Here is a 24,827-nt window from a genome sequence, read left to right on the forward strand (position 1 = left end):
GTCTGTGACAGGAGGTTTTACTTTTTTAAAATTCTCCAAAACACAGATGGAAACAGTTGCAGTAGCATTTAAATTGTGACCTAAAGTTAAACAAATACAGGCCGTGTAAGTTAGATTACATAGACCTGAATAACAAAAAACCCCACAGCATTGCTAGATGGGAAAGGTTCATTTCAGTTGCAATGCCTAGTTTTGCTTCTTTGTCTAGCTCAGTGTGGAGAATTTACCTTTTTTTTTTTTTTTCCTATTTCTCAGCCTTTTAGTGTCCCTTGTTTAAAATAGCTGATCAGCTAAATCAGGCAACTGCTGTAATCAAACATTCATTTGAGGAAAAGCTCTCTGCTTAAATGATTTACTGTTCCATTTACAACCATGTGCTTCACTGAGCATGTAGGTACATACACACAGTATTGGACTTTCACAGATTTAATTACACGTTAATCTGTACTTGTTGCTAGTTAACCTTCACTCTATCTTTTATATTTATACACAGATGTAATGGCTAATGGCCTTGTATTTTAGCAAAACAAACATGGTTCTAAATAATATCACAAAGTATTTTTATAAGAGATACTTTTATAACACAGGAGACCTTTTGAAAAAAATCCATCTAAACCAAAAGGTAAAAGTTTTTTAACCACTTTGTGTTATTGCTTTACCCTTTTTTTCTCAAAATATAACTGAAGACTTTCTCAATACTACTTTAAGCTGTTAATTTTCAAGGTAGGAAACTAGCGATTTCTTAGAATAATTTAGAGTGGATTCCCTTTACTGAACTGTGTCCTTGTATATGTATGTACATATACATGTGATGTAGTCTTCAGATGAGAAACATGCCATTTTTAGAAATTTTTGAGCTGAATATGTTTAAAGAAAACCCTCTTCTTTGTGACATGAAGAAAGGTTTTTAAATTTTGCCCTTTAAAAGCATGAATTTTATATTGTGAAATATTTATTTTATAAAGTAGCTTTCATAATCAGCTTAAATTTAAGTAGGTAAACACTGCCACCAAAGAGGAATTCGCAGTTAGTTTTCAGCCATATCTGCTCCTTGATCAAGTATTACACAAAAAATAGCCAGAGAGAGGTGTGTGGCTAGATTTTTCAGCTGCCGGCTTCATTTAAATCAACTTTTTCAGGATTATTTTATCATTAGTTAATAGTAATATAACCTTCAAGGTACAAAATGTGCTGTCTCGATTTTCCACAGGGGAGTCATGAACTGCATTAACAGTTTATCCTTTAAACATTCTCGTTTTAACTTTCCTTTGTTTTCATGCCAGGTATGGAACAGGATGTTTCTTGCTGTGCAATACAGGTCAGAAGGTCAGTTGCATTTTTTAGTTGTTCACTCTCTTTTTATAATCTTTATTTAAGTTCTTGAGTACAACTCTGTATTAGCCTTTCTTAAACTTACTAGCAACAGTTATATCACTAGAGATAAGGAAAAGTGCATGCTGAAATCTGAAAGAGTAGAAAGTAATAATGTGTTCAAGGCGTTTCAGTAAGACTGTTTCCTAGCTCCTTAGGTTTCCAAAAAGAACTTTTCATAGCATGTTTCTTGCTCTTTCCTTGTATATGTTTCTTAACCTCACATAGAAGTGCTGAGTGTTGTGTTACTGAACTACTTGCTTTTCTCTTTGTCTTGGCTATTTTATTTCTTCTCTTCATTTCCTCCCATAGTTTTCTTTGTAGTTAAAGTTGGGTAAATAATGCAAAGCTTTGGCTTGCTTCTCATTCACATCTCCTTCTAAAGAGCCCAAATTATTTGCTATAAGGAGGCTGGAAAGATGTGAGGCAGCTTGTGGAAATGAGAATTAACACCAGTGAACTGAGGGTTCTATCTTAGCTGTTTATTAAGAGTAACTGATAATTTACTTTGTTTAACTTCCCATATTTATTTTTTTCCTAGTGAAGAGTTTGTCTCTTGTTTATTATCACTTGAATATTTGTATTTCAATATTTTCTGTCTCTGTTCATGCTTTACCTTTTTTGTCCCCTTTCCCAATTTAGTCTGTGCTTTCTGAGCATGGTCTTCTAACCACAATAGCTTACAAACTGGGCAGAGACAAACCTGTTTGTTATGCACTAGAGGTAAGTCCAGTAATTTCTTGCTTCTTGTAGTGCTACATGTTCTTGTTTACTTCTGTTTACTAGTATCTTTATGTTCTCTTCAGTTGCATGGAGATCAAAGTAGCTTTGTGTTATAGCTTGCATGCCTCAAGGCTTATGTGTGGTTTAAGGCTTATGTGTGGTTTTGGTTATCCCTATTTCCAATCTATATCACATAATCTAATAAAAATATTTATACATTGCATCATCTATATTTTCAGGGCATGCTGGCTAACACATTTTTTCTGTTACACAGTCCAAATCTTTAATAAATGTTACAAATAAATAAAAAAATTAAAATGTTTATACTAAAATTGGTTTAAAAATAGGGGAAAAAGTACTAGTGTTTCAGTTATCCTCTCATGATAAAAGGCATGATTAAATGTCTTTGGTTTTTATTTCATTTTAATGGATTTTACTTCTAACTTTTTAAACTCTGAATAAAATTTCCGATACAAGAATCCTCTAACAATTGAGTTCTTTTTACATTCTAAGACTTAGGTACCTACTTCCAGAATTCAGTTCCTCGGTTCTCTACACAGCTCTGAGCGCATCCAAATTCTGTAGAAAAATTGAATTTTTACTATAACTTCAGGGTTCGTTGTTCTAAAGCTGATTCTGAAGCACAGATCAGCTGAGCACCTATTTGGCACCAAAGCTTCATCACGATCAGAGGAATGATTATTCTTCCATCTGTGTTGCTTAGTGGGCTTGATCTAATAGTTATTCTCAAAACACACATACTGAGTTCTCTGCTGCCATTGAGCTTTTGTAGAGAGCCTATGTTTTCCATGTGAAACAGACAAAGGCAACACGCAATTTTCTTTGCTGGCAGAATAGTTTGTGGCTTACAGTACTTTACTAGGCCAGGCTCATTTCCTTTTCCGTCCCTAAAGACAGTTAATCTTGCCTTTGTCATGTTCTGTCAAACTTTGTGGTTTTAATTTTGTGCAGATATGCGAGAGGTGATTTTTATTTCTGCATGCTGAAACACATGCATGTATACTTGCTTATTCCTCATCTCCAAGTCTTTAATGATATTGTCTAAAGAAATGACCTCAACAGAAAATATTAAGTGTTCTTTATCCTGTATCCATGCTTGAAATATCTACAATCTGCTGGTTGAGACACTTTCCAGAGAGGCAAGAAATGTGGATTCAGTCTTTTATCAAACTCATATCTTGTGAATGTAATAGCTAGCTGGTTAGAAAACATCCCTGGTACTTCTAGCAATGGCTTTGAATGAAAATATAATGCTGCTCCCATTTTACTTGAAGCTTAGTCTACTAGACTTGCGACTGTCTCATAGAGACGTCTATTTGGAACCGTGCCATTCATCTATGGCATGATGGAGCCACTCAGCGCTGTTTGCTGAGGCAACAGAAAAATTTTGCTGGTAAATGCAAGTGCCTAAATTTTCTCTCTATCTGGGTATTTGTATTTAGACTCTAGACACAATCAATCTTAGATTTTTAAATCAAAGCATAAGAATCTTCATTTGTCAGAAAAAGAAGGCTGAGGCTACCCAACCATATAACGGTATATTCAGGAGAATACCTAAATTAGACAAGAAGACTGCTTAGGAAATGTCATGATAACTCCCCCCAATGGACAAAATCATGCAATATCTATCCTTTTCTACATGGAGCCTGTGTAACAGGCTGCTATTTTTACATGGCAGTCTCCAGCTGCCAAGAAACATGTGGTTTGGTTGTGAGAATTCTTGGGAGTCCTTTAGGCTATGACTGTCAGCCTGCAATTGAAGGCCACAGCTACCACTCCTCTTCAGTCCCATGAAAAGGAACATGAAGCTACCAGTTGTTGTCTCTTGATGTTGCAGTGATTTTGTTTCCTTCAGGGATCCGTTGCTATAGCTGGTGCTGTTGTTCGTTGGCTGAGGGACAATCTAGGTATCGTTCAGACTTCGCAGGAAGTTGGTGAGTATTCACAATTTGGAGCTGTTCAGTTTCTTTAAGTTTTCTTTCCCAGTGTCTTGATAACTCTAATGCTGAATGAAAGCTCAAAATATTCAAGTAAAGAGAAGCTGGATGATGTATATATTTTGCTGTGTTTGAACAATTTGGTTTAGACCCATTAAATCACTGTTTATTGGTATGTATTTCGTACAGAATACCAATACAGTCTTTGAAATCCTTTGCCAGCTTTGTTCTATTGCAACCTGTACTTTTTAGTAGTTTCCCTAGCAAGCAGATATTCAGGAAGATACTATACTTACCGCATATTTCCTGGTTTCGTACAGTATTGAATTTTCTGGAGCCAAGAGTATTTTAGTCTCTATTACAGAAGTCAGAGCATGTTTGATCCTAAATGTACATACTCATTCTTGTCATAAATGTGAGAACCTGAGTCCCTACATATGCAATGGTTTATGTAGAAGGCTTCATATCCGTTGAGTTAGGGACCTCAGTGTACAAAGCTGCCTCTTAAAGGAATTGTGGAGAATGGCAATCTGTTTTGGCTACGAATACAGTAATACTTTAGCATTTGGGTAGATGATGTTTTCTGCTTGAGCTGAACTGGAACAAGCTGGTGTGTAACATTATGAAAACCAGGAATGTATCAGACTCTGAAGAAGGAAAAAATGTAAGATGCTCGCAAGTGCGACAGCTTGACAATGACTGATAAAATGAGATTTAGAATTTAAAAGCAATTTGTTACATATTTTAATTGATATCTTATTCAAGGGTGGAAAAATTTAGAATTCAAATTTTACATAAAACTGACAGAAAACAACAAAAAAATTAAAACATTGGTCTGTTTTCCAAAAGAAAGATTCACAGATTATAGAGAAGAATATAAACTACTGTCACATGAGTTAGCCAGCTGTTGAAACACTACAGCACCTGTTGGCTTTACAAGTTTGACTAGACCTTTAGAAGGTTTGAGCTTCAAGGACTTCAATCTTGTCAGAGTTGTAGAAGTCATATGTATGAGACTTCACCATCTTTTCATGGTTCCCTCAACACATCCTTCCTTCTTCCTTCTCCCTTGACTCCCTTTTTGAATTGAGTCTGTACGAAACTACCATTTTAAAGACTTTGAATAAGTTTTCCTACTTCTTTCCTCTACTGTTACGCTTCTCTGATCAATACAAACAGAAGTAATTTACAAAAGCAGAAAAAAATACTTTCTTGTTATAGGAAGGAGCTGCACATTATCATTACTTCCTTTGTAGTTCTAGATGTTTTAATGTAATTTTTAAAAATACAAATACTTTAATATTGAGGAGTTAGTTCAGTTATCCAAAGTTATTACTCAGATATTAAGAAACTTCAGATTTCCTTGTAGGTGGCCTTGTGATTACATATGTAAGCTGAGAATTTAGAACTCTAAATCCATTTGAAATTAATGGGAATTTAGTTCTTAGCTCGCTTTGGTCTTGATCCAGTTTTACGTGCTTGCCTTGACTTAAATGCAAGTCAAGTGTGACCTCCTGGACTGCTTTGAAGGTTGCATTCTTTACCCACAGGATGCCCTTTGAAAACCACACAGAATCTAGGTCAGAATATTGAGTACACAATTTTGGTGTTTAGTTTTGAGTTCTCAGTTTACATTCCCAAAACTCCCTCTGACCTGTCTGCCATTCATGTTGCTGCAAGTGGACAACTAGTTAATGAGGAGCAGAGTGCTGGAGTTAGTTGTATTGTCTAACTGTATGCGGCTTATTTTTGTGGGTATCATCTCACATACTCTGAATATTTTCCCTACTTAAATAATAATGCCTGTAAGTATCATATTTAAGTGCTGGTACATTTATGAAAAGCTAAGTGAAGACTGTTTGTGTGTGTGCCTTAGAAAAACTGGCTGCAGAAGCAGGGACTTCTTACGGCTGCTACTTTGTGCCAGCATTTTCAGGACTATATGCACCATACTGGGAACCCAGTGCAAGGGGGTAAGAATCTGACTAAACACTGCATTTACAGAGAGATTTAATGTTTTTACAAATACCGCTGCTAGTCCTTCCAGGTATGTGAAATTGTTCTTTTTGTTCCTTTGACCTGTGTCAATATATCACTGTCAGGTGTATTTTCAAGTAACTACTGTGTTTTGGTGTTCTGTTTACTCTGTTCAAAATAGCAGCTGCAACAGGGAGAAAAAGAAGGATTAGCTAGCTCAGCTACTCACCCTGCTCTCCCTCTCCCCTCCAAAACAAAAAAAAAGGGGGCTGGGGAGAGGGAAAACATTTGGTCTGGGTTGTGCATTTCAGGGGACAAGTGCAAGATAGTTCTATCATTCTTGCTGCTAATGTTGTCAGCTATTTTCTTGACACATTTCTGGTTCTGTAAGGATTTTCATCTCACTAAAGAGAAAGAGGAGGTCTGCATACCTGTGAGCTGCCAGGCAACAATAGTAGAAAATGAAGATTTCAGAGTTGATGATGTTTTTGAGCGCTGTTGCCCATGGTTGCTGCATTCACTGTACCAAATGGTACAGGCTACTTAATTCCTCCCCACTTCTCCCTCTCCTTTCCCTTATGTCCAGCTTTCTTTCCAGTCTATTGAATACTCTTTTCTCCTTCCAGTCCCTTCCCTGGCTTTTAGGACTTAACTAGCTGTTTTTCATTAGAACTACTAGTTCAAACAGTAGCCTTCTATTTGTCTTTTCTGCTATTGTGCTTGCCTACCGTTGCTGGAATCACAACGTGCCGTGGGAGTCACAGAAGCATAACAAATTTGAATACAAAATAACTTAAAAGAATATCTATCTCCCAAGGTTTTGAGTAGTTGCGTCTTTAGAATTTCAATGCCTTTTGTACGTAAGGAAGAAAAAAATCTTTGTTTTAGATGTTTTTCCAGTTTTTCAGATCAAAGAGCTTAAGTTTTTCACTGTTAAAAGCTGATCCTTGGAGTGGCAACAACTAAAAATGTCCTTTAAATATCTTTGAACTTGCACATATCCAACACCAAATATAGCAGCATTTCCATGTAGTACAATACTGTTCCTCAGATGTTTAAATAGAATAAAATGATGATTATTTAGCTCTGCAGTTCAGTGTACATTGGCAGAATTCAGCTTACTCATGGTTAGATGTAGCATAATTTCCATATCCAAAAATCTTTGAAGGTGCAGAAGCAACTAATGATCAGAATAGATCTGAAAACAATATTAAGCATTTAGAGCGCAGCACTGACGCCACTGGACTTTTCCTTAAGAACTGAAAGCACTAGAGAACTTATTAAGATTTTAGTCATAGGTAATATAATTTTTTAAAGAAAAATCAGCCTTGATCATACATTTCCTTTTCTTAAAGGAGGACCAGAATCTGTGTGTGTGCTTGTGTGTGTATGGGCGAATATGTACCCATTTGCATGCAGATTGGCAAGCAGTTTTAATTTCTAGCAATTGTATTGGATGGACGTTGAAAGCATATTTGTCAGGAAAACAGGGATTAGAGAGTTTAAAGAGAAAAAAGCTTTTTAATATTAAAAAGCAGTCCTCACTCAATGGAACTGGGTGAGCTTTGAATTAGAAGGCCTATGTCTGAAGTAATGATGTATGGTAAAGAAGTATGTCCTAACTGTTTTTTGTTTGGTTGGTTTTAACAGTATTATCTGTGGCCTTACTCAGTTTACAAATAAAAACCACATTGCCTTTGCTGCACTGGAAGCAGTCTGCTTTCAAACACGAGAGGTAAGGACAAATTTGATCCTAAATTCATTGCAAATTACGGTGATAACAGGGACTCTTCAGGAAGATTAATCATTTGCTTTTTATTATACTTTGATGCTATTCTTTATGTGGTGCTAATGTTGAAAAACTGTTTCTGTGGGCCTAGCTACAATGATGAGGTTGGGTGGTACATTATTTTGGGGTGGCAATGCTGCTTTTTATCAGCACTTAGAATAAGGTGAATGTATTTTGTGAATATTTTGAGAGGCAGAACATAGAAACATTAAACATTAAACAAGGCCTGTTCTGTAACTAAAAAGTTGTGTTAGCATAGGAGATTACATTTTATATTGTCTGCTGTGACAGAGATGGCTTATGTTGCTTCCAGTACATGAGAACAAAAATAAGTTTAAGCAAGACAGGAGCAAACATACCAAGTGAAATCTGGACTCACCTCCTGCCTGTTACATCTTGTATTGCCTTCGCTGCATTCTGCAACAGCAAACATGAATTCTCACAGAAGAAATGAATCCTCCAGTCAAATCAAAGGGGTTGATATCAGTATGTTCTCAGTGTTAGAACCTTTGTGTCACCATCTATTACCAATTTACACTCCCTGTGTTCCATACAAATACAGGATAAAATGAAATCCCTAGACACCAAAGGGTAACAGTCAAACCTTGATTTGATTGCATGCTTTTATACTGAGTTTTAAAATAACACTCAGCTGAAACTGTGTGAGAGGAGGAAAGCAACTTGCTGTTTCATTAGTAACATAGAATAGAGTAAAAAGCACTCATCTAGGAAAAGGCAGAAATTTCACCCAGATGTCTGCTTTTGAAGCTGTGCTAAGCAGCCTCTAAGTCCTCAGAAAGTCTTGAAGGAGATTGGAAGCTTCTGGTACTAGAAGTCTGGGTAAAGTCACAGGGAACTGAACTGATAGTTTAGTTTGTTGTGTGATCTTCTCTTTCCTTGTGCCTCCTCCCATCCATTCCTTTTCATGTGTCAGCTCAATTAACTTTCCAGCAGGAAATTATACCTCATTTTGCTGGGCAATTTTTCTGCTGGATTAATGACCTCAGCTACCTCATAGATGAGTGTAGCAAATATCAGAACAAGAGATAGGGTGTGTGGCTGGGAGTAGGAGGGAAAGGAATAAAGCTCCCATACTGAGTGAGGGTGAAGTTAACTGAAAAGATTTAATATTTCCTCATATTTTAGCCAGTGTGCTGTTATCACAATGATGGGAGTGCCTAATCAGGTCTGTGGACATGCTTAAATTAATAGATTAAGTCCTAGCAACATTTTTCAAAGACACGTTGTTAGTTTTGTCTTGTCAGAAATTAAGTGCTTTTGTTTTCATTCCAGTTAAAATGAAAATCTTTTGTATCCTTCAGGAAAACCTTCACATTTCATCTTCATTGGAGTTTTTCTTGTTTTATTGTGCCATCCAATCCTTCAAAGTCTCTGTTCCTTGTTATCCAAAAAGCTCCTTCCTTGTGCAGACGGATGACACTTATTTTTTATTCCAGAAGGCATTATGGAAAAATAAGCAATTTTTCAGTTCTAGGAGCTGTACAGTGCTGTGATTAGATGAAACTTACATACTTGAATACCTTATTCTTCATCCTACCTCAGTACAATGGGGATAGCAGCGTCATGATCATGATATGTTTTATTCCTTCATCCCTTCTGGATTTCTAGCATTCTTTTCTTTGTTTTAGTCTCTACTGAATGCATAGTATGATACAACACACTCTTGCTTGGCGGTAAACAAAGCCAGAGCCTCCAGCAGTGTCTGTATGTAAAGCTGAGATTATGAGGCACTGCTGAAATTCTGAATCTTAAAAAGACAGATGGAATCAGCACAGACAAATGTAAAATGATACAGGTGAAAGAAATAAGTGGTGGAGAACAGTACTAGCTTAGTAGTATCAGCAAACTTTGCTGCTGTGCTATGAGTCCTCTTTTCCAGGTTATTTCTGATGCGTTGAACAGTGCAGACCTATGGACAGATGCTGCCACCATGAAAACTGGCCTTTTACCTTCTAATTTGTAACCGTTATTTATCCTTTGGTAGTTCTTTTAGTTCCTTTGAAGATTTTCTGATAAGGAACCTGGCTGACATACTTCCTGAGAATGGGTAGAATCTACTGGACAATTCATCTCTGTATAGTTTTTACTGCCTTACAAACCTATACATTTTTTGTTCTTTTTTAAAAAACCTGTTGACTTTTCCCAGTAAGGATTGCATAACTGGGTACTTTGTGAACTACAGAGCAACACAGAATGCATTGTAGTTTTGGTCTTTTTTGTGGTTTATCTTGCTTAATCATTTAAAGCTGAGAAAAGCACACCTCTTTTTTATTCAAATAAACAGAAAAATTTCAAAGAGAAAATCATTCTCCACTACTTAATGCCTAACTTTGTCAACAAAAATTCTGCTCTAACGTTAAAAAATGTAAATGAGGTATGTAATTGGTTGCTTTTACAAAACCCTAGAAAACCCACTGTTCTACATTTAATAGGTGCTTGTAGGATAATGCTGTGGTGTTACCAGTAGCTAAGGTTTAAGGCAAATCTTACATTTTTAGGAAACAGAATCACAGAATGGTTGGGATTGGAAGAAACCTCTGGAGATCATCTAGTCCAACCCACCTGCTAAAGCAGGTTCACCTAGAGTAGATTGCACAGGAATGTGTCCAGGCAGGTTTTGAATGTCTCCAGAGAAGGAGACTCCACAACGTCTCTGGGCAGCCTGTTCCAGTGCTCTGGCACCTCAAAGTAAAGAAGTTTCTCCTCATGTTTAGATGGAACCTCCTGTGCTTCAGTCTGTGCCCGTTGCCCCTCATCCTGTTGTTGGGCACCCCTGAAAGGAATCTGGTCCCATCCTCTTGATACCCACTCCTGAGATATTTATAAACATTGATGAGATCCCCTCTCAGCCTTCTCTTCTGCAGGCTGAAAAGACTCGCAATCTTTTTTAATAAGAAAGATGCTTCAGACCCCTAAAATGCATACTGATGGGTATCAGTGAATTAAATACTCTGCTCTTAGTTAATTATCCCTTGCAAACACTTGAACAGTTTTCATTAATTTTTATCCCTCTACTCTGCTCAAAAGAAGGTAGCATAATTTTACAAAAAATTACACTAAGTTGATTTTTCCAGTCTATCTCATGTAATGTAAAATTTTCACCAACTAATTGCAAATATTTCAAGAGGCTGCTCTTTCAAAACAGTTTGATGTTCAGCAGTTCCTGTTGAAGTGTCTTCCAGATTGCCAGTTCAAATATTTAAATTTTTCAAGTCTTTAATGCATCAAATTGGAGAAAGTGTCTAGACAAACTGTAGTCAGCTAAAGGCCTCCACTTAGTGTTATTTCTTCCTTTGTTTGCTTTGATAAATGTTGTAGTTGTCATCAGCTTTTCTTCAAAATTCTTCCTCTCAGACCAAATAAGCAACACATTGGCTAGATATAGAGCATCAAAGGAGAAACATCTCCTGCACTACCATTTCTGTAATAAATAGAATGCATTTGCTGTATGTTAAACAAAAATGTATTGCCACTGCTTCTATTTTGCCCTCTTGATATGTAGGGGAGGGCAATTACCTACTTAATACACTTCAGCAAATGCTGAATTATTATTTATTTTTAATTTATTATTAATAATTTTATTCCTTATTTATTCATTCTTTATTATTAACTTATTAATAATTATTTATTATTATAACAATTTATTATTTATAGTAGTATTTTACAATGAGAGTGTACAGTGGATTTCTCTACAATGAAATCATAACATATATTGCTCTTACTTAAGATTTTAGATGCCATGAACAAGGACTGCGGGATACCACTACACCAGTTACAAGTAGACGGAGGAATGACCAATAACAAGCTCCTCATGCAACTCCAATCAGACATTCTCTGTATTCCAGTAGGTAAGATGAAATTACAACTCTGAATTTCTTTTTAAAACTGAAAACAACATTGGTTTGTAATGACTAATGAGGGCAAATTGTTGGTTTTGTTGGTCTTTTGCTACTGTTTGAGAATGTTGGAGTTGTTTTCAGGAAAAAGTTTTTAGATCTTGCATCCAGTTTTGAGATTCACTTTCATAGAGAATCACTGACTTCTTTCTTGTGTTGAGATATGACAGTACTGTGATGATATTGAACTTCAAAATTTTTATATAAATTGCTAAACATCTATCAATTTTAAAATTAGTTAAACTAATGCCCTCCTGCAACATGTTGTCCCTGAGAATCTTACTCAGAGAAAAATCAGAACTTTGCACTTCTACTGCTAATGTTTTGTTCTTGCATTTCAGCAAACAGCAAATACCCTTTTTTTCTGTTTTCTTTGCCTGCACAAAACTTTGATTTCATTTACAATGTAAAAGAAGACCCACAGAACACATTGTCCATTTTGTTTCCTCCCACAGCAGCAACAAAGAAAGGAATCGAGTTTACAATAAAAGTGGGGATCTTGCAAACAGTTTTCTTTGCATGCGTGAGATAAAATACAAACCTAAATGGGGTCGTTCCTCTCTGAGGCACATAAAAGTTTCCAATACCATTATTCTGATCTAACATCAATATGACCATTTTAGAAATGAACATGTAACATTTCTTTCACAGAAGCCCCCTAGAATAATAGAAAACGGCTTTTAGCTTTTAAAGGATGTATTTCAGTACACTAAAGTTCTTTAAAGACTTTACTTGAAACCTGGAACATTTTGGCATCAGTGAAAAGGGTGCATCTTTCTGAAGACATGTTTTAACACCTAGCAGCTGATCCCAAATTGCTGAGTATTGTAAGCCATACAGTAGCATTCTCAATGATGCGGTGTGTCACTGATTAACATAAAGATATAATATATCTTCATCTATACTGATAATTTGCTACATAAATGTAATAATCTTGCCTAATATGCAGCTTCTAGAAAATCATTTAGGAAAACATCATATTGTCTCTTACGCATAAATGTGAGACACTTCATTGGAAAGTATTTGACTCTAGAGGTATTATATCTTGCCTTAAATAATACATAATACACAGGGCTCATACTAGCAATGCAGATGCATAGTTAGCAGATGAAAGGACTTGATTGGTAAAATCAGATTTTAAAGGATTCCCTAGCTGAAGCAGAGAAGCAGGCAGTTCTAGAGTTAATAGAACAGATGACCATGAGATGGTCCTCTATAGTATCTTGGAAGGCAAGCAAGCTGATAAGTACAGGTGTGTAGCCTCTTTTAAGATGCCTTTTCTAAATGCTTTCAATAACACAATATCCAGAGCATGGGAACAAGACTGATAACTTAGCCAGTGATTACTTTTTTGAGAAGGGAGAAGGCAAAAAAGTGTTATATCGTGAACAGGAGTACTCTAAGGAAACTGATGGTTGAGGTCAGCAGCCCTGTACATGGCATGAAAATGGGCAATTGCATGATTCAGTCTTGAAGGAAGTAGTGATCTGAGATATTTCAAAAACTTGGATGACTCATAGGTGAAGTTAGCCTCATAACCATGTGAATGGCAATAAAATGAGGTTTGCAATTGGTAAACTTAAAGGAAGCATATAGCAGTTGTAGAAAATATATATTATTCTAGATACATATGTGAATCTTTAGTTCTGATGTAATCAAGGTGACTTTCATTAAAATCATCCCAACCTTCTCTGTGATTTACTTCAGTAAAGCCATCAATGCCTGAAACAACAGCTCTAGGAGCTGCTATGGCAGCAGGAGCTGCAGAAGGAGTTGGAGTTTGGAGTCTGAATCCTGGAGATTTGACAGCAGTGACATGTGAACGATTTGAACCACAGATCAACCCAGAGGGTAAAACCCTTTCATGTTATCTAAGAAGTTGCAAAATCAATGTTTTATGTCCACAGATAAGGTTTTTTCTTTGTTGCGGTCTAATATACTGATCTAAAAAACAGCTACACACATGAATATCTTCACAAATGTTGAAGATCAGATTTATAGTGTTTGGTTTAGAGAAAAGTGCATTTCACTTGCTATATTGTCCATTTATTGACTAGTAAGATTGGAAAATGATTAAAACAACATAATTCCACAGGGGAATGTGTTGTTGGGGTTTTTCCTTCTTTTTGAAATAAGCTTTGTACTGAGCATTGCAGTTAGTAGCTATTTATTTATAGCAAGTAAAATTAAAGAAATCTTGGAAGGTTTTTACTGAGAAAGATGTCTTCTAAAATTCCTGTGCAGTTGTGAGTTTTCACAGATGTAGAAAGGACAGACTGTTTTGATGAGACTTTTCTTATGTGCTCCTAGGGATGGGAAGGATGGTCTTGACATATTTCATCCATATACAAAACAATGAATTTTTGTCTTTTCAGTGATTTCTTAGTTTTTGGTACAGAATTTTGTCTTACCATTTTGATTACAATTACTGCTATAATCCCTACTTAAGACAGTATTTTCAGCACTGATAGGCTTCTACGTGAATAACAATTGCTTCATTTTGTCCTACTTGTAAATCTTCTTATTGGCATACATGCATAAAATTGGTTTTAAGGCTTATTTCTCCTTACTATACGTAACTGTAGGGTTTGGGGTTGGTTTCATTTGGGTTTTGTATTCAAAACAGCATTTTATAGTAGTTGTTCTGTGCAGACAAACTATACTGTGCAAAAGAGTGGAAAGCTAATATTGTAGTCTCTGCTTTTTAAATACTTTCTCTCGTATGCATTGATAAGCTTTTCTGTTTGCTGATTTCTCAATTTCAGAAAGTGAATCTCGCTACGCCAGATGGAAGAAAGCTGTGATGAGATCTATGGACTGGGAGACATCTGAAGCTCCGTCAAATGGTAAACCAGAAATTAATGCAAGTCAATTATTATTAATTAGCCAGTTAGCCTAGGTAGTTAATCTTGAGTTTCGTGACCTTTCCTTTCATAGCATCTCTGGACTATTCCGATGATTTTAAAATTGTTACTTAAAACCACTATGGAAACAAATCAGGAAGATGGATAGATAGACAGACAGACAGGTCTTCCTTTTGAAAGGAATGCACAAGCAATATCTTGTAGGCCTCTAAAAACAGAGGACATGAAATCACAACTAAGTGCAGGTTTTGCAGAATAGCATTGGTTTACAACAGAAAAAAAATCTTACCTAGTAGAAGAGAAACAGCACAATTCTAAGACAGTGGAGGGATTTAATAAACTTTCTTCTTATACTATAACCTCACGTTGCAAAGGAGAAAAGTTTCATCCTGTGTTTTTTCTTGCTATAGCTTGCCTTTATTATTTGCTGTATAGGAAGGAGGGATTGATAGCCACATCAAAACCTGTTTGACCCATGAGGACTAAGAGCAAGAAGTTACAAAGTGAAAAATTGCATAAACCTATTGTTCACACACAGAGAATATACAAACACTTTTGAGGGACAGAACAAATTTTTTCTTTCGAAGTAGAGGGCTTTTTCATCTGTCAGATGTGGATTAAATAAACCTGCAGTCTTCTCTGATCTGTAATTTGAATTTATATTTCAGCACTATTTCAGGGTAGGTTTTTAGTCCTGGGTCATCCTACAACACATCATTTATGGGCTTTGTCTTAATTTCACTTTCCTTTGGCTGGAAAAACTGTTAGAATGAAAAGTATTAAGTAAAGAATCCTCAAAATGTAATCTACCCCCACAATCCACAGTTGAAGCCCTCAAGTGGCATGAAGTCTCTTCCTTTATTCTTAAAAGCTAAAGCTAAAATTTTCCTTTTACCATCTTATATGTTTGTTTAAGTGTTTTATTTAACACCATGGTTATACAAAGAATTCTGTCAAGGCTATTTGGAAGGGAAGTAGGTTACTTTGAATGAATAACAAGATTCACTTCAGTGTTGTCCATTATCATTTAATAGCCTTACATCTAAACTCTTTGTTATGTATGCTAAAATCCCAAATCCTTGATGCATGTCTTACTTGATACCATTATTTCATTTTGAAAGATATAGAAAATTCTACCTTGCAGAAAACTAAAACTCTGTCTTATTCTTCAGCTCATATGAAAAGGGATATGCTTATCAAAACTTACCCTCAGTGATTATCTTGTTTAACGCTGGGGGGAGGGAAATGTTACTTTCCTTAGTTCGTGCTTTGAAACTCTGTCTTCTGCCTGCTAGGAATATTTAAGATTGAAGAATACTAGAACTGGGCTTAACCTAGATAGTGCTAACAGTGGAATTTGGATTTGAACTCTTATATTGAGAGCCTGTTTGAATTATTGTGGGGGTTATACATGATCTTTTTCATTTTTTCTGCAAACGTCATTACATTTGTTACTTTTTGCTGTTCATATGATTTTTAACACATATATTGTAATTTATATATATATCTCTCTTTTGATTTGCTTGACTGGAAACACCCTCCCCTGGATGACAGCAGTTGACCCTAGTATCTTCTGTAGTCTGCCTTTGGGTTTTTTTATTATGAGTAGCGTGATAATGTTAATCGGAGCAAAGTACGTCTCAGGTTAGTTATTGTTTGAACTAGATCACTTTAAAAGCTGTCTACACTGGTTTAAGTATTGGGGTTTTTTGTATTCCATCTGTTTATTTTTAGCAAAAATGTCTGATGCTTTTTGTTGTTCATGCACACGAGTGTTCCAGGGTGTGAATTAGACATATGGTACCTAGGGGAACCAGGTGAATGCCATCTTCAATTCATCCTCATGTGCCATGAAATTCATAGCTGTTAGATGCACATGAAACTTTGAATTCTCCTTTCCCTATATCTGGCTACACAGACTGTACACAGTTTACCAAAGGGGTATATAGGTTGGAGCAGCCCAGCAGAGTTTTGCATTGCCTGCATTACTGTGTGTATTGCAGTTAGAATAAGGTTCCATCCTTTATTCTCTATTTCTTCTCATAATGTTCAAAATTATTTTGAGGATCTTGTTTAAAGAAAAGGAAGACTTTTCTTCTGTCCCTGAAAGGCTTCATGCATCCTTTTAGTTTTTCTGGTCCCCTTGGAACTGTTGTATTGTTAGAAATCTTCATCAACTAAATCTATAGAATATTCTCTTGTACTTTACTCTTGATGGATAACTGAATTCATTTTGTGTAAAGAGACCCTGAAAGGCCTCTCTGCAAAACTGGGGAAAGGGACTGTGTGCATATGCAATGAAGATGCATCTTCAACCTATTAATATATGTTTTATTTGAAAATAAAGTTCTTAACATGGATGACGGTGTTAGTTGCTTATGCCAGGAGTAAGACATTTCGTTAAGATATTCTTATGGTAAGAAAAAGATTATATGGTGATGTCATTTTTCTTTGTTGTGGTGTTTCATAATTTCATTCCAAATAAAATATTTTACAGTATAGCCATTGTTACCACTTAGTAAGCTTTTGGGGGGTGCTTGTTTAGTTTTCTTTCTTTGGTTTTGGTGGGCTGAGTGGGAGGTGTTAATTAAACAGACAATTGATGACTCTAGCATGCTCCTGGGATTATGTGTTTGTATTTTGTTTCTACTCATTCGGCCTGAATTAACTATTCAATTGTAATTTTTCTTGCATGAAAGAGACTGTCTGAGCTTGTAGGAGAACTAAATTCAAACTAAACAAATGCTAGGCAAAAATCAAACTGAACAAATGGATTGACATTAATTTACTAATTCTGGAATGTATCTGTGAATGAAAACAATCTTGATTGTGAAGAACAAAATAAAACCAGCTGTGATTAAGTGGGTAAATTTTTAACAAGCTGAACTAAGCAACTTGAATATTAATTCCAGGTCAGGTTCTTCACCACATGGAGGATACCTAAAATAATAAGAAGAACAATGTTAAGTAGGCAGATAAGCAATTTAAATTCTGGGTGTATTGCTTTTTAAAACTAACTAATCAGTAACCTGCATATAAATATCTAAACCTGCACTGCTGGAACTCATTAAAAAAATATATTTTTCTCCCTTCCCTAAGCTTGTCAGTGCCTTTCTAACCCACAAGTGGGAAACATTCATCCCATCACTCTGGCCTTCAGAACCCATTTTTACCGTTGTTTTCAAATTATTCTCTCTATATAGTTACAATATATACCAATACAGGAACTTTATATACCAATATGTTGGTGTATTATTTACATGTTAAGCTTGGGGACAGGAGAAGTTGCAAGAAATGTCCAGCTTTTATTTGTTTTGAAAACGACGATCTCTAAACAGGAATAGCATCAGTGATAATATGTACAGGTTGTAGTTTTGCTCAGCTGTGTGTTAGGGTAGAACATGATACACAGAATTTGTGTTGCTGATTGGAGCAGGGCTGCTTCCCCCTTAGACATTTCCTCTGGTAAATATTCTCTGCTTTTAAAAGCTGGAACCAGCTGACCAGACTTTCTTTCTAATTCAGTACAGGAACTCCATTAATTAATTTGTTATATTTTACCTTTTAATAAAACACTGGAAATGGAACGCAGTCATCAGTATTGTAGGTTTGAGGATTGATTCTACTGAGGATTGAATTCATCCTTCATGTGCTGAAACAGCAGTAAGTCTTGCACGTCAACAGCGCTGTTGTTGAACATGTCTCTGTAAGGCAGGGCCATGATTTTACAGCTACTGAAATGCGAAGGAAAAATCTGCTGTGGCAGAACAGAGAACACTAATGTGGCAAAAACCCATTTACAGAACTGCTAGACTAACTGCCTTTTCATGCAGCACCTGATGACTGCATATGAAGTACAATACTGTATTGCATGATATCATTTCATAATTTCATCAAAATCAGATCATTACTTGTACCTTATTCTATGATCCTCATTCTTCTTCTCTCCCAGGGGAGAAAGGGCCTGTATTTTGTTTTATGTCACTATTAAGTTGTGTGTAGCGACTGGAATTGTTATGCTAAGATTCTTTTAAGTTTTCACGGTAGTTTTGGAAGTGGACATGCGAGAGGTTTCAACATATTCTGCAGCTGTACTTCTTTAGGGCATGGAAGTTAGCTGAAAGTGGTATTATATTTTATTAGACTGAAATTTAAAGACATGCCTTTGCATGCTTAAACTGACACCTCTCAAGTGAGGTGTAAATGGGGATTGGCTATATATGGGATTTTACGTGACATAAATTCTTTTACTTTATTCTCACAGAATAAGGCATCAATACTGATAGTAAAACTATATTCTTCCTGCTTAAATATGCTTTGTGGTCTTTTTAAGATTCTCTTTTTCCTTTTTAGTTTCTTGTGTTGTGATAGATACCGCCAGATTGCATACTAATTTACATATAGGGATCACTGTGCAGTTCTGCAAGTTAGTTGCAATAATGTTTCCCAAATTTGTGAAAACTGAGCTCATATTCAGGAAAAAAAAAAAAAAAAAGCTTAGAGTACCTTCCTTCGGTTCTTCTACTTGTTAAAATTTACCCATCTTTCTCTCCTGCACATCCCACACACTTAAGTGCTGGTTTATCTGATGTCACAAGATACACCTAATTTATAATCCCATTAACTGAAAACAAAAGATGGTTATACTGAATTCCTCTTATATAATAGCTCAGCTGTATTATAGAGTGTTATTAATGTTTTAGAGTAAATTCTATATTACTAACACATGTTTTTTTTCTTATTTAAGGTACTGGTAAATGAAACTACTTAGTGGACTGTCCAGATGCAGCTGATTTTTTTCTTTTGTTTTGTTTTCTGAAGAGGTTCCACCATCAATGTGATTGTACTATTTGTGTGACTAAATTCGTTCATGAATCCATCTGTTCCCAGTCCCTGTGTAACCTCCCAGTGGTACTCTGAAACTTAAGTCCTCAGCCCTTCATTACTCTGCTCCTTTCCCCATCAACTCCAACTGCACTGGAGGTCTTTGCATGGACTTTCTCACATCATGCTCTAAAATTTCACAAGCCCTAGCTTTGTGTGAGAAAGCTGGTATATCAAAACCCTGCACCTTCTGAAGTAATATCAGATGTTTAGCTCCCCTTTTCAGGGCTTTGGTACTTTATACAACACACTGCAGAAAGTTAACAATGCACTATAGAACTTTGTAAACATCTTACAATTCTTCCAGCTGCTGTGAATTACCTTTCATATGTTTATGGTTGCCAAAGATGTTTTATTGTAGTTGCTGCTGATCTGAAACACCTTCAATGGTACAAATCTTTTAAACACTATTTCAAAATGTATTACCAGTAGCACACATCGCCACTGGTTTGGCAATGAAGAGGTTGCTGGTATGGTCCACAGGGTACTGTCGAAATGATCAGTTACAAAGTTTAAAAGTTTGGTTTGCCTTCTGGCATTTGTGTTCAGTTTTTCAGGACTAAGTCCTGTAGCTGTTTCTTTAAAGAAATAGGACTAAACAGATGTGTTTGTTAAGGCCATGTTTCATGTTCTTGTGCTGTTCTGCTGGGTTGAAAAGATAAATTTGATACAGGACTGCTGACAGGTCCTCAGCAACCGATAACTCTTAAAACTACTCTGTACAATGCACTTTTCTTCAGCAATACCACATATATTCTGACATCCTGCATAAGAATATTTTAGTGATATTTGTTAAACTTCTGAAAGTTGAAGCTAACTTAGTTTTCCTTAAAGAGAGTCCACTCTAAATTAAATATCAGTGCTTTAGTTCTTGATCTCATTTAGTATATCTCAGGGACCAAAATCTCAGTTTCAATGTCCATAGTTTTAACAGCAAGTTGTCACAAAGTATGCTGGGACAACCAAAACCCTGACCTGAAAGAGTAAGCACTTGGCACCTGAACTGGGCCACTGGAATTCACAGGCAACGTGTATGACAACTGAGTTGCATCCACTTGGAAGTTTTTTGTCCTCCAGGGGTAAAGGAGTGATGCAATAATAGTATGTTCAGCTTTCCTGTTTGCACCAAGAGCATGACAAGTGTCAGCCTTATTGCTTAGGTAAAAGAAAATGTATTTTTGTCTAGTGCCATTAGATCAGTATAGAAACTATGTTTAGAGGCTTAGTTTTTAAAAAGATGTTAAATATGTGTGTGTCTGAAGCAATGGATTGCACAGAAGTTCAGGTCTGTACAATATATTTAATATCAAATGCATATTAATTGCCTTTTTATTATTGAGTGCAATGACTTTTGAAAATGTGACTTTTACTTAAGAAGTTAGAGAAGGGAACATTTTTTTTTGTCCTGTGATTACATGTATAAATTCAACAGAGGGGGGTTTTGTGCACAGGAGAAAATATAACAACATCATTCGAATCCTCTGTCTCATAAATACTCAAATGTGAGGTGTGCCAGCTAAAATTTCTGTGTTTTCCAGTTTGTATTGGAGAGGTAAAGAAAGAATGAAAAATCAACGTCAATCCATAGAAATATCTTTATACTCCTTACCTTTACTTGGGGTTGTTACTGATCCCACCTCACCCTAAGGAACAAGAGTGACAGCAGGCTCTGGAGCACACAGGGCAAGGGAAGTACACACCTCAAACACCGGACCTCTGCCCTTGACTTCTTGCCAAAAACACTGAAGTACTGAACCTGGGAATGGTTAATGTTGAAGTGTTGCCTTTGCTGGTGATGTACGTGGCAGGGGGAAAAGTAGCACATAATAAGTAGAAGGGAGATTTTTTGCTGCTTTTCTGAATTTTACCGGGAAACACAATTCCTGTTACTTTTTCACTGAGCAAAAATCGTTATTTTATTTTCAATTGTTGTTGCAAATGTTTTTTAAGAACTTCACACCACTGTTAACTTTCTACCAACATAGTTGAAATATATTTTAAACTGCGTGTTGGGGGGGAGGGAACAAACTGTTGAAAGTTAGCTTTTTGTGAAGCTGTGATTTATTTTTTTCTATAAATTGCCAGATTTATAAAATTCTTACTTGAGAAATACGTTAACTTGGTATTAAAATACCATAAATAAATCAATATAAGCTGTCAGTTTATTCTTGCACATTATATTTCAGACACATTTTAATTAATGTTTTTTGCATGAGGCATTAGCATACATTGACACATTAAATAGTATCACAGTATCACAGTATCACAGTATGTTTGGGATTGGAAGGGACCTCAAAAGATCATCTAGTCCAATCCCCCTGCTGGAGCAGGAACACCTAGGTGAGGTCGCCTAGGTGTTCCTGCTCCAGCAGGGGGATTGGACTAGATGATCTTTTGAGGTCCCTTCCAATCCCAAACATACTGTGATACTGTGTGATACTGTGAGGTCGCACAGGAACATGTCCAGGCGGGTTTTGAATGTCTCCAGAGAAGGAGACTCCACAACTTCCCTGGGCAGCCTGTTCCAGTGTTCTGTCACCCTCACTGAGAAGAAGTTTCTTCTCTAGTAGAGCACCCTCTTTAAATATCACAGATGTCCTTTCATGTGCTCTCATGTACACCTCAAATCCATGCAGTACTTCATTCTGCTTTTCAGTGATATATTCAGTTTCAAGGACTGGATTAGAAATTACATTTCCTCAAGTCCCTCCATATTCAGGATCAAAAGCAGGAAAACACAAGGAGAAAAACTAAAAAGGATACAGTCATAATACAGGTTTGATCCAAAGATCTCAAACAACTTTGCATGGTGGGGCCAACAGGCCCAATGGCTTTTGCTCTTATACCATGGTCTGGTAACTGCTACAGATCAAAAGCCTTTATGGGTTGGGGGAAGAAATGCTCATGGAATAGAAAACACTGCTGAGGGCACTAGCCAGGAGTGTCAGGTGTTATTTTAAGAAAGAAGCATGGGGGTACATGTATATGTGGAGATGATACATGTATGAAGGGTACCTGCCAGATTCTCATTTGTTCTGGCTCTACAAAGCTCCCACTTCTGTTCTGCACATCTGATGCTGCATAATGATCCCAAGGATATGACCTTCATCCATAGTTTTTACAGAGTCTTTAGTCCCCTATATCGAAATCGGTTGTGTGAGTCAGAACCAACACACCTCCTCACCCCCCTGCCAAAAAAGGCATTTAAATATCACATCGGGACACAGAAACCTGAGGTAATACATTATTACTCAATATCAGACTTCAGTCTTCCTTTCACACAGCAAAATTACAGGCTTGCCCTTGGCTGTGCTGCACAAGAGCACACTCAAATCCCATGATTCATCAAGCTGGAATATTATGAGATGAGAACTTTATTAATGTAATTAGTAGCAGAAATTTATATGTATGAAGATTTTTTTGTTCAACAAAAGCTAAAACAATGTCTAGTCTATTATTGGAGCCCTATCCAAATAAGCTTCTTAATATCCATACCAGCATCCAGGCCCTAATCTTTCCATCTAAAGAATTTGAGATCTGTAGCTGTGGAATGCTGTCCCATTAAGAGCTGTAACACAAGCCCAGGATCTTTGGCTGTTGTTGGGGTTGGTTTTTTTCATTATCATAATTTACCAGCATTCATGGAAGTAGTACTCATCAGTCCTGGAGATAAGGGCAGGCAAATGAGTAGCAGCCCTCTAAATCTCGAAAAAATGACGAAAGAACATTACTGGAATGGTTTTCCCATGCTCTCCGGAGGGATCTCAAGAAGGTGGAGAAAGGACTGATAGGAACCATGTGAAGTTCAATAAGGGGAAGTGCCAAGTCCAGCCTGTTGTACTGGGGCATGTTGAGGGCCAACCTGCTGGGAAGCAGCTTTGCAGAAATGGCCCTGGTGGACACCAAGTTGAACATGAGGCAGTGCTTGCAGGAAAGAAGGCCAACAGCACCATGGGCTGCATCAGGCAGAGCATCTCCAACAGGTCAAGGGAGTGATCCTTCCCCTGGTGAGACACACCTGGCGTGCTGGGTCCAGCTCTGGTATTGCCAGTATGAGAGACAGACGAACATACCAAAGTGAGTCCTGTGACAGGCCACGAAGATGGTTAAAGAATGGGATCATCTGTTGTACGGGAGACACTGAGAGATCTGGGACCTCTCAGCTTGGAGAAAGCTCAGATAGAAATACCGATGCAGGGAATAAAGCAATGGAGCAAGACCCTTCTCTATGGTGCCCAGTGACAGGACGAGGGGCAGTGGGCACAAACTGAAATGCAGGAAATTCCATTCAAACAAAAGAAAAGGTGGTCACACACAGGAGCACGTTACTCAGAGAGGTTGTGGAGTCTCCATCCTTCAAGATTCTCAAAACCCAGCGGGACATGGCCCTGCTCTCACTGACTCTGCTTTTTTAAGCAGTTGCTAGTGGGAGCTTAACCAGACTGTTTTTTTCAGATTCCTGATTGCATTAGTTCAATACCCTATTTTTTATATGGAATTATACCACCAGGTGCTTCAAAACTGCCCAAAAGCCAGCCATGGTATGACATGCTTCCAAAGAGACTGTAGTTATATTGTAGTTAGCAAAACCTAAAAATATGGATACCTTAAACTTTTATGATGGGAAGATACCAGTTTGGGAGTAATTTCTTTTTGTCTATGGTGTTTTTTCTTTAAATCCATGGGATTCTGATCTGGGGCTTCCTTCTCTGACTATCCTTACATTCACTTCCATTGGAAGAATCTCCAGCACCATTATTTTTCATTTTTGCAGGGATGGAGCACTCCCAGAACTGAAGGTCCAGGAGCTCTAGCTTCTGGATCACCTGACACACTTCTTGTGTCTTGTGCAACTAGAAAAGACCTTGCAGACAGGATGGTATTGGTGATCAGCTGTCACTGCCTTGAACAAGCACTTTCCCTCGCAGTTCCAAAGCTGTTCAGGTGGTCTTCTATTTGTTTTGGCAACAGGATGGGTTAGTCAGTGTGCTCTGCAGTGCCTGCATTTCCCAGGCTCCTTCATAAACAGCATCAGGAACTTTGAGCATATCACTGCAGCTACTTATTTTTTAAGTTTTCTGACTGCATCAGCCCTACCCATCTTTCTTGCAAATGTTATCTTGCAGGTGAACTGATTACTGAAAACCTGAGCTTACTCTTTGATACAGAGGAATTCAAGACTGATGAGTGTTTCTTGTCAGCTTTTATGAGCACAGAAATGCCTACTGTATTAATACTCCATATGAAAAAACTGAAGTCAGCTTACAGTTGAGAGGGCGCATTACACAAATATTAATGCACTCCCCTGCATTGTGTTTCAATATTAACATCACTTTCATCCACA

General features: G+C 36.9%; 1 protein-coding gene across 3 annotated transcripts in view; it reads left to right on the top strand.

The window, feature by feature from the left end:
- Nucleotides 1–21,643, top strand: part of GK (glycerol kinase) — a 38,759-nt gene extending 17,116 nt beyond the window's left edge. Inside the window, exons 11-20 of one of the 3 annotated variants that reach the window (XM_082043509.1) lie at nucleotides 1,284–1,326; nucleotides 2,014–2,094; nucleotides 3,971–4,049; nucleotides 5,929–6,025; nucleotides 7,680–7,764; nucleotides 11,567–11,687; nucleotides 13,443–13,586; nucleotides 14,501–14,581; nucleotides 16,154–16,243; nucleotides 19,347–21,643. In XM_082043509.1, the coding sequence (XP_081899635.1) occupies nucleotides 1,284–1,326; nucleotides 2,014–2,094; nucleotides 3,971–4,049; nucleotides 5,929–6,025; nucleotides 7,680–7,764; nucleotides 11,567–11,687; nucleotides 13,443–13,586; nucleotides 14,501–14,581; nucleotides 16,154–16,243; nucleotides 19,347–19,360 (835 nt within the window). In that variant the 3' untranslated portion in view covers nucleotides 19,361–21,643. The remainder of the gene's footprint in view (nucleotides 1–1,283; nucleotides 1,327–2,013; nucleotides 2,095–3,970; nucleotides 4,050–5,928; nucleotides 6,026–7,679; nucleotides 7,765–11,566; nucleotides 11,688–13,442; nucleotides 13,587–14,500; nucleotides 14,582–16,153; nucleotides 16,244–19,346) is intronic. The other 2 variants (XM_082043510.1, XM_082043511.1) reach the window with 2 other exon arrangements.
- Nucleotides 21,644–24,827: the final 3,184 nt, after the last annotated feature.

This window comes from Streptopelia decaocto, assembly GCF_964273445.1.
Source record: "Streptopelia decaocto genome assembly, chromosome: 1".
NCBI classification, from domain to species: Eukaryota; Metazoa; Chordata; class Aves; order Columbiformes; family Columbidae; genus Streptopelia; species Streptopelia decaocto.